The sequence below is a fragment of the Engraulis encrasicolus genome, chromosome 14, assembly GCF_034702125.1.
Source record: "Engraulis encrasicolus isolate BLACKSEA-1 chromosome 14, IST_EnEncr_1.0, whole genome shotgun sequence".
Lineage (NCBI taxonomy): Eukaryota > Metazoa > Chordata > Actinopteri > Clupeiformes > Engraulidae > Engraulis > Engraulis encrasicolus.
The window spans coordinates 32447955-32458859 of NC_085870.1; the positions used below are offsets into that span (position 1 = coordinate 32447955).

At 41.8% G+C, this 10905-nt stretch overlaps 2 protein-coding genes across 4 annotated transcripts in view; one reads left to right on the forward strand and one right to left on the reverse strand.

Moving 5' to 3' along the window:
• The first annotated feature begins 677 nt into the window (after nucleotides 1-677).
• On the forward strand, nucleotides 678-5940 carry cysltr3 (cysteinyl leukotriene receptor 3). Its single transcript, XM_063216470.1, has 2 exons — nucleotides 678-1029; nucleotides 3237-5940. Exons 1-2 carry the CDS (start codon nucleotides 1023-1025, stop codon nucleotides 4433-4435), a joined length of 1206 nt encoding a protein of 401 aa, XP_063072540.1. The 5' UTR covers nucleotides 678-1022; the 3' UTR covers nucleotides 4436-5940.
• A 2367-nt stretch (nucleotides 5941-8307) lies between these two features.
• gnb1b (guanine nucleotide binding protein (G protein), beta polypeptide 1b) overlaps nucleotides 8308-10905 on the reverse strand; it is a 28960-nt gene continuing 26362 nt past the window's right edge. For all 3 annotated transcript variants that reach the window (XM_063215448.1, XM_063215447.1, XM_063215449.1), the window contains exon 11: nucleotides 8308-10775. The gene's annotated coding sequence lies outside the window, so the exon portion shown is untranslated. The remainder of the gene's footprint in view (nucleotides 10776-10905) is intronic.

Sequence of the window (10905 nt, forward strand, 5' to 3'; positions counted from 1 at the left end):
GGCTTTTGTTTATTTATGGTAACAATGTATTTTCAGGCCCCAAACCAACTGTACGCGTTTCGTTGGAGACACCACAATGAAAGTTGAGACCTGTGTGCATTTCAGAAATTGTTCCGCATGATACCACGTCATATTTTGGGTGTTTACACTGTGCAAATGCAGTGTCCTCTCTAAGTAATTCAGAGAATAAAAAAGAAAGACCTTGGTGTGGCCTGGCCTATGTGATCCAAGTTCAGAAATGGGGAAGGGGTAGAAAAAGGGGAAAACACTTTCAACAACCTTGAGCTGCCAATAATTCGAATTTCATTGGTAGATGCATTTTATAGAGATCATGTGCTAGAATCTCAACTGGTTCAATTGGTGATTGGACTTTAACCAACACACCTACCCCTAGGCATATCACGACTGTCACAGTTCATGTGTCTACCGGTATTCTTGAGATAGGCTTTGCTGCCTCCACATTTGTAAACGGAACATAATTGTTGTAGACTTACTGATATGTTTTAGGTGCAATTGTTTTCTCAAAGTCTTAGAGAGGAAGTGATTTCAGCATTTAGGCCTACTTACTGTTATAGGCTATTTGGGTGATTCTCAATGGTAGCCTACTTTTAAAACCAAAGTAATTGGGCCATACATGGCTTTTTTTCTCCATGATCAGAATACACTTTAAAAAAAGAATTCCAAAACATTTGTTGCTCTAACTACGTCGTTGAAAGCCTTACAGGTGCCAGCGCACAATTTCCAAGGAATTGGCAAGGCGTGTTGCTGAAACGCTTCCCTGTGACCTAACGAGTCAGTTCAGCTCTAGCGTGTTGAAGGATTTCGACGAACGCCTGTACGACCACTTCCATGTCCCAGTGCAAGAGGACAACAACGCAGCTTTCGCTCCTCTACTGAAGGTGTACAGTAGCCTACATCCACATCTGACTCTACGCGGACAAGCCAATATCCACTTTTCTCCGTTTTTGATCGATTTTGTGCTGGATCCATGTTGGGATGTTAATTAACATGTGGCGAAAAACATGAGAGGTAAGTGAAAGAACTAATGGCGTACCGTTAAAAAAGGAATCATCTGGACAGAACTTCACTAAGATAACCTATGTAGGCTAAGTAATGTCAAAAAATAATCAGCCTGATGTTATTGACACGGAGTGTCATTACATATTGTACATTTTTACTGGACAGAGCGTTGCGTTACACTTGGACAATGGACATTTGGAAAGTTCGTTTTCATTTCCATACAATTTGCATGGCCGTGCGCCCTTGCTTGGCGAACGCGCGCGCATTTACAGTTTCCTCATTCCTAATGTATTGAGCCATATAGCATTCATGACCATGCAACTTACACATGTACCTCTTACTTAAAACAACGATTAGTGAGACTTGTTATTGGGTTAATGAGGTGATTTGTCAAATAAATTGACAAGTGCAGGGCCGTTACCAAGTGTATGTTTTGAGGTGCTGCTCCCCTGACCTGCCCCCCACGTATTGTAATTCAGCTGATTTCAACACACTTTTGTGTTTTTTAATGTATAGATTAACTTCACAATTACTGACAACTATAGCTTTGAGTGCATGATAGGAGCAAGGTAATAGGCGAAAACAAGTTGCCATCAATCAGTGGACTATTTCTCTCTCACACTGTTTCCTTGAGCCTGAGCCAAGAAATGGATTTCCTGATATCAGTTTTCATTGCATTGCATTAACCAACATTTAGCAGACAGTTTCTCCCAAGTTGGCCTAATAAGTATTCACATAGTAGTCACTCCTAGGAGCAATGTGGGGTTAAATGCAGGACACTTCAACAATGGGCTAGGGTGCAGGAAGAGGCACTTACCTAACCTAAACTCCCTATGGATAAAAAATACACTGATTTAGAGAATTCAATGCTGCCAACTACAGTAGGCCTGTGTGTAAGCTTATGCATAAATGTATAATGTAATGTAATGTTGTGTGGCGTGATGTAATAATGTAGGCCTATGTAAGAATATGATAATTGTTTTGTTAAATGTTGCACTTTTGTTGCCACATGGTATGGTGCATGTCTAGTCATGTCTAAGAAGTGACAGCACAATGTGCTTTAGTTTTGCCTTTAATAGGAGAATCTATGTTTACACATATGTGTGCATGCGCCGCAAATTCAGAGGCCAGAAAAGAGATGCGATGACATTCCCAATTCAGTTAGTGGGCGAAATCCCTGGCATGAAACTTCACATCTTGCCAACACAACCACCAATTCGTTATCTAAACACTTTGCCAGTAATATCACATGATGTATTATACATTAATATTATTGGTTATGGGGTGTTATGGCCTGAATGCATATAGCTTGTATTTGAAGATTTGGCTGTTATGAAATGTGCTATTTGCAGTTGACTTGTCGGCGAACATCTTTCTTCACCATGTTCAGATGATGAGGCATTGCATCAACTGAAACAAAACAGCTGTTTTATTTCAGAAAGTTAGCTGTCCAGTTTGGGTTTCCTATTGGGTTGTCAGTGTAATTTCATGCTTGTCTGCACTAATCAAAGTAAACATTTTTTATTAATCCAAAAAGAAAATTCAAGCCTTCAGCGACATATACAGTACATGATACAGAATATCTCCTGCTCACACACCCATATTTATACAGTCAGGCGTAAAATTTGGGATTTGTAGGGAGGGAGTGTAGGGAGGGTGGGATGCTATGCTTTGGGGCCGGGAAGAGCCATCTTTACTGAGTGCTGAAAAGTGTGAAAGAGGTCCGCTGCTGTTGATGCCTCAATGCTGCATAAGTTCAATTATGTGCCAGGGCTCAGAGATTCTGAGCCTGATACAACCCTTGCATACTGCGCCGTAAGCAGACATTTTCCAATACCAAGGTCAAACACGGCATGCTGTAGGCTTACTACATACTGTACATTTAGAATGCTTCAAACACTTCAGTCAAACTCCTAAGTTTGTTTTCATTAATCACTGCCTTGAGGATAAATGGGGGTGGCGTACAGACTGAATGTATCATTGTTGATCAGATATCGATTTTCATCATAGATACATTTTACATTACTGAAAAAAAATACTGAGGACATGACCTCTGTGTCCTCAATGGTAGTTACGGCCATGCATGCATACATTCATTCATTCAGACACTCATTGTTCTGTCTAAATAATATGCAAAGGTGTAAAGGACAAACAAACTCAGTGGAACAAAGTGATGATTCCTATAATGATATCTCACCATCTCTTTCCTCCGACAGATCATGTTGATGACATTGCATCCACGCTCCCATGGCCAGCCCCCGTCCTCAGCCAGGCAGCCTCCACTCCCTCCTCCTCCCCCTGGTACAACACGTCATGCGGGCCCCCAATCACTGAGGACCCCCAGGTCAACTACACGTGCGGCAGCAGCGACCAAAACTTCAAGTACATGGCCTACACGCTGACCTACAGCGTGGTCTTCCCCGTGGGCTTCGTGTGTAACTCGGCTGCCCTCTTCGTGTTCCTGCGGCTCACCCGCAAGCGCACGGCCAACACGGTCTTCATGGTCAACCTGGCGCTCTCGGACGTGGGCTTCTCGCTCACGCTGCCCTTCCGCCTGGTCTACTACTTCCGCGACTGCCTCTGGGACTTCCCCGACTGGCTGTGCCGCCTCTGCGTCTTCGCCTTCTACGTCAACCTCTACACCAGCGTGCTGTTCCTGACGGGCCTCAGCGTGCTGCGCTACGTGGCCATCGTGCACCCCCTGCGCAACCGCCGCCTGGTGACAGTCAAGCGGGCCGTCTGGGCGTGCGTCTCCATCTGGCTGTTTGTGGCGCTGCTCTCCGTCCCCTTCCTCATGTCGGGGACCCTGGTGCGTGGCGGCCAAGTGCGCTGCTTCGAGCCGGACACCCCCAAGTCCTGGTTCCGCATCCTGGTGCTGAACTACGTGGCGCTGGTGCTGGGCTTCCTGCTGCCCTTCCTCACCATCCTGGGCTGCTACGGCAGCATCATCCTGAAGCTGCTGAACGGGCCCAAGGTGCCGCAGCGCAGCCTGAGGAAGCGGCGGCGCTCCACCTACCTGATGGCGGTGATCCTCAGCACCTTCCTGCTCTGCTTCCTGCCCTACCACCTGCTGCGCTCGCTGCACGTGCACGCCATGGTGCAGGGCTGGGACTACCGCGTCACCGCCTGGCTGCTGCGGCTCATCGTGGTCACCCTGTGCCTGGCCGCTTCCAACAGCTGCCTCAACCCGCTGCTCTACTACTTTGCCGGCGAGTCCTTCCGCACCACGGTGCGCACCCACACCACCATCCGGTCATCGTCTTTCAACACCACGCTCAACCAGGGCAGTTTCCGCTCGACCTTCGGTTGGAGGAGGACGACCCACACCCCTACTAACAACAACAACGGCCACCAAATGGCTCTTCGACCTGGTACAAGGGACTCTCTGAAGATGACCAGTGATGATGAGTTATAGGCTAGACTGTCACCAGAGGCGTTCATAATGACTTTACTGACCCACCCACACTTTTATTTATCATGCCTATGTGCACCTAACATAGGGAATTTCCTTGAAGGTAATTTGATTTTCCAGCAGGTTCAGTGAATGTATGGGATCCTTACCTCTGATTTTATAACATAAGGGTAATGGCCTCCTTATGTAGGACAGTAAATGTGAACCAGGGCTATGAATGTGCACCTGAAAAGGGTATTTGCACTCTTAATCTGGGCATGGTTTATGCCGTTGATAACGATTGACTTTATCCTTCAGGAAGACAGTTTTTTATTTGAACTTTGAACTTCTGAAGTTTGAAAATAGAACACGGAAACCAGGATTGAGATTCCCTTTTCTGAGAGTTAAAGGAACATTGTCATGCACTGGATGACATAAGTGGGCCATGTTCAGGCTGCACTAGAAAGAAGACTTTACAAGAACTTAAGTAGTGTCATAAAAACGGGAGACATTTTAAGACCGAACAGAAGGAAGTCCCATGTGTCATTATGCTTAAAGGTCGTGGTATATGTACTGTATACGTTTTCCCCTTTCCCTTGGACTTCTAGCTTATCCCATTTTTCAGGCATTGACAGCTGCGCTTGGCTGGCTTGGTGAAAGACTTACTTTATTTGGGCAAGTGCTGCGTAACTGGATTGAGACAAAGCAGAGAATGTTTCAGGATGCTGTAACTATGTTACCGTGGCTCCCAGCGAAATTACACAGAATTATAGAATAGGCCATCTGGAGACAAAGACCACGCTTCAATTATCCTCTGTCAAAAACGATTCCAACATTATGCACTAGAAGCTTGAGCACTGTGGACAGAAAGGTAGTGGTGGAAGTGGCTTCCCCACCCTTGTGTGATTGGTGAAATGGATGATGTGTAAATATGTCCGTTAAGGCAGTGTTTCCCAACCTTTTTTGTCTTGTGTACCCCCTATGCCTTTTCGTTGTGCCATGAGTACCCCCTAAGTCACATTCTATATCGCTTGCTCTATTCCGATGTAACTAAGCTCCATACATTTGTTAAAATTGCATCTTTCCAAGTAGCCTACCCCCTGCAGTGTGCTCACGTACCCCTAGTGGTACACGTACCCCTGGTTGGGAAACACTGCGTTAAGGGGCTAATAAAGGCATTTGAACCATCTACAACAAACCAAACCCATGTGATTCTAACCGTGGCTGCAATGACCATGATATAATGATGAATAATGAAAGATTTACTGTATATGAAGGTAATAACTGTGGTGTTAAAATGTGTCTTTGTAATGGTGAGTGTTTGTTGTCCAATCTATCCCCCCATGGAAAGCAAATACAAGAAGAATTACGTACCCCAACCCATTGCTAACCCTATCAGTACGTCGCTATGGGAGCACACAAGGTGGAACTGAGTTCTATTTGGATTGTTTTTAAGCTCAAGCGACCATGATCTTATTTTGGAGATAGCCTAGCTTGCATCCTGCTATGCAAGGCACCTATAGTATAACATAATGAGTTCTGTATTCATCCCCAAGGGAAATTTAGCAAGTGCAGTTTGACCATTTTAGCCTATCCAGGCAAAATAAATAAAAGCATAATGACTGTCATTTAAAAAGAAACAATTTTTCACACCTTTTGTTTTACTAACAAAAATACCAACCTAAGTAATACAACCTAAGTACAATGTTTAGTGAGGGAGGTCACTCATGATCTCTGAGTTCAGCTGCTGTAGGCTATAAAAACCCAGGACAGTTGTGCACATAGGAAGTGTACACTCTTTTGAAGAGACTATTTCATGTCATTCTTAGACCTTAAATTTACGATATTGTCATAGTGCTGAGGAAAACAACTCTGTCGTGTCTATTTTTGTGGAGGATGTTTACAATTCTGTTAAGGGGATCCATGAGAATGATTGCTCTACATTCAGTTCCTACATGTAACTCCCACTCCCTGCCTATGACAATAAACACCTGCAAATAAGTCGCAGAAATAATAATAAAAAAGACAGCAAAGGGAAAAAATACGGGGCATGATCCCAATTTGGCGTATTTGCATGCCATTAAGTTAAAACATGTGCAGTAACACCTGAATTTACTAAGCCTATTATCTATGGAGCAAACAAAGCTAATCAAATGACCTGAAATTAGCAGTAATAGGCCTAATAGAGACATCGAGACACAAGGTAAAACTGGTTGCGTATCATTTTTTCTTCTCTAATAAAGCTACAAGCTTCCAGTCACCACAACAAGCGACACTAGGCACACATCTGCTACGGGATGAAATGTAAACACATGAGTCTTTGGGGTGGGGGGTTAGATCACAGGCACTGCTCACAAGTTTTTACAACATAAACACATATTTCCATGTGTCATCTCAGTTGAGTCTTGTTTATACAATGAACAGTCTAAAAATAATTCAATAAGAACCCCCATTTTTACTTAAATATCCAGTGAACAATGGAAGTCTACATTGACAGTAGCCTACGGGCTTAGTTTGGTCTGCATAATTTTGACATGGTCATTCAGACACAAGTAACACAAGGTAACCAACTGCATTTGACTAGAGCATTTTGAAGGCAGAATATAGTGGGGTAACATGCCAAACACAAGACATCTATTTGATAATTCCAACTGCTAAAGCAAGCCACCAAGGAATACACCATATTCGTCATCTATAGATTGTCTGTATACTGCTGGCAAGAGCTGAATTTCCTGATAGATTGCCTAAACTAAGCAAGATTTATTCTATTCAGGTCAGTTCAGGTCTGCCAGATAACATCGATCATAAGACCTGATTGAAGGGATCCTCACACTGATTTTAAGAAGATATTTCTGGGTTTTTTCAAGTAGACCTATTAGTTAAACAGAACAATCACAGAGACACGAGTAGGGGGAGGGAGCGATGGGGAAGGGTTGGGTCAATGTTCCAGGCCGGACCCAAACCTGTGTCCCCTTTTACACAACTATTAAGAAAATTTCATATTCCATGACTGTGCAAGCAAAATTGAAAAATTCCATGACTGGAAAAACTTGTATGAAATTCCATGATGCTCCATGACCCGTGGGAACCCTACACTAAAGAGAGTACTTTTAAAGCATCATCAACATTAACAAAATACATGTATGGCTTCTTGCCCAGACCGATCCAAAGAACAAGGAAACAAGCGTCAGGCCTGCTTCCCTTAAACAACGACATACGTCACAGTAGAGGCCATATTTCCAGTCTGGACAAAGAGACCCCTCCTACTGCTATGACACAAACCAATCACTTGCTAAAAATAAGTAATCTCTCATCTCTTACTCTCTCAGTCTTCCCGCCAGTAACCTTGAGGTCTACACAACATTTCAAAGTAATGCAAGTCGCTACCGGAGAATATTAGCAAGGCTAATTGCACAGGAACAACAAATACCTGCCAGGTATACCAGCCTAATTCTTTGGAATAGTTTTTCCTCAACAGCTATAATTATGTCAATTGCACATTGTGTTCTTTGTCACTTGTTACTCTGACAAGTGCATATTTCAGGAATTTGTTCTCTTCAGTCTCACTGGACAACCTCCAACACTTGTTACTGAGGCTTGGGGAAAAGGTTTTTGGCCCAATCAAAACCACCATGAAAACAGCAGTCATTAAAAAACAAAAAAAAAAAGAGAAAGAAACTCAAACTCGCAGATTAACAGGAAATGCATGCAAAACGATCAAACCACCTGGCCGATGTTTATCTTATAAACTTTATCTTATATATCTTGTTCACTAACAAACATTTACAGCATGCCCAGGCTCCAATATCAGTCACGAGGCTTGTATGATTCATGAAGTGAACAACACTGGTTTGTGAAGTTGAGAACACAAGCAAGCAAACACTCCACACCTGAGGTGACATTTCAAACCTCTTTATTACATTTTAAATAACAGTACATTTTAATATAGTATCTATCTTGCATCCATCTCTCTGTTGTACACCGACAGACTGAAATTAAATACAAAAGGTGAGAGTATAGGGTTCCAGAAGGATGCGGAGGTCTACAGGTTAATAATGGAGAGAAAAAAGGGGAATCTGTATTTCAACTGCAGTTTAACTTTTTTTTTTCTTTTTTTTTAACCAATGGCAGCACACACAAATACATCACATTTATTGTACATTATCGCAGAGAAATAAAACAATTAAAAAAAGTCACAACTATCAAAGAAAGTGCATCTGTTTACAGTGGGAAAAAGGAAAATCTGCCATTCAGATGCCAACCCCAAATAAAGAAAGTCACATGAAATCCTTGTCTTTTGCTCCCACCCGCCCCCTCCATAAACAAAAAAAAAAAAACGCCCCCCCCCCCCCCCCCCCCAAAATTTAGCAATTTTACCCCATGTTCAAATAGAAAAGTTGTCTGAGTGAATTGGTGGTAGGGGGAGGAGGTGGGTTGTGATGAATATATTTTACTTGAACTCTGGACACAGATCCTTACTCGGACCCCGTCTTTATTTTCTTTTTAAAAAAAGGAGAAAGTAACAAATAAACAAAACAAAAAAACCCTTTATTTTCTAATCATTAAGTTTGTACTTAGAGTGTGTAAAAGGCTCTCTCCCCCCTCACTCAGGTGCATAGCATTGCCAGGAGAAGGAAAGTGTGTACGCAGAAGCCAAACCATTCGAGATTATGCTATGACTGATTCGAGGGTTAATACATTATCTCGAATGAACATTAGATGTACGACAAACCGTATGCACCTTTTTTTTCTTTTTCTTTGAAGCAATTGTACAGCATGCGACTATAAGTTCAACTCATGGCAGATTCAAACAAGAAAAGAACGCTTATACGCTTTAACTTAAAATTTTTCAGTATCATTATTTTCAGACATTGATTTGTACAACATTTCATTCACAGAATAGAAACTGCATTTCCAAGCACAGGAAGGGCCCTCTCTTGTTAAGCCATCGTTGGGGAAATGGGTGAGTGTCAAAGGGAGTGACAAAGAAATAGAAAAGGAAGAAAAGAAATGGAAAAGAGGAAAGGAAGGACAAAATCAAATCTAAAACCCACACTACAGTGTTCCCAGTTTTTTCAGCCATAACCCTCAAAAATTTTCAACAAATACAAAATCTATCAGAAAGGGAGGTCATAACATAATCCTTTTCGCTACATCACCCAATGAATTGGAAAGAAAGAGAGTTTTAAAAATCATTTTGATGTCTTTTCTCTTTTTTTATAGTTAAAATGCGCATTTTCAAATGTGATAAAACATGTGCTTGGTTAGTAACGCTTGCAACGTTAGTCAAGTTTCTTTATTGTGCAAACAAAGCGGTGACAAGACAGGAAAGGAAACAGCTCGAGTACAACGCTGTGTTTGCGTGCAAGTCCGATACTCATATTTACAGGAGGTCATTTCAGAATCGACTAACCGAGAGTACCGCGAGACTTGGAAACAGTAAAAATATTCAAAAGATATGGCGTTTCGCTCTGTATTCGTAAATGAGATTCTTTTTTGTATACCCACTCTGATTAAAACTAATGCACAGATGATCACGTCTTTAAAAAGCTAAGGCTGTACATTTATAACCATCGGCAATGGTTGGAGAGAGAGATGGCGGACAACAGAAGCTTTACATAGTGATTCGGTCACCTTTGACCTTTTCTTTCTTACTTTCTTTCCTTCTTTTTTTGGCCTGAATCAGAGGATGGTGACTGAGAGGTGGGGAGGGGGCATGTTTATGAATGTTGCACACACTCGTAAATGCACCATAGATACATGATTGGCATTCTTTGAAAAGCTGCTCGTGCACTCTCTTTTTTTCAAGCTTCAGCATTAATATTACTTTTTTTTGTCTTTTGTGTTTTTTTGTGTGTTTCATCTTTCTCATACAATTTAATTGGATTAAAAGAAATGCTAGTTTCGGAACATATCTAAAGAGAGGAAATATGACAAAAATTACTACTATAAATCATACGTTTGAGAAATGAGCTTTTTCACAAAAAAAGTTAAATAATTTGTACAATTACACTCCAACATTTTGCTTTCTAGACACATGATAGCTAAGCGTGGGATGAGGGGTGAAATTGAATGGTCCATAAAAGGAATGCACAGTTACTCAAAACTGATAGCACGGGAAGTCTTCGTTCGCACGTTAAGCTGGGTGATCAAACAAATTGTGCTCTTCTTTGTGTAGGAAAGGCATCGGTTTCCCTTACAAGTTTCTGTTGTTGTTGCTGCTGTTGTGTTCGAGTCAGTTCTTGTTTTTTGTTGTTTTTTTTTTCCTTTTTCTTTTTTTTCGGTGTTCTCGAGAAGATGCTGTGAAATTGAACATTCTAAAGTTGGAATGATCTTCCAGTCAACTTTGGAGTTTAAATGACATCTGAGGAGAAAGGAAAACCACAGTAAACAACAAGAAACCAGCATTACAATTTACTGGTATAACAACATTTCAATTCATTTCACACAGTAAAAAAAACTAATTAAGGTACACAGATATAGTTGCACCATTT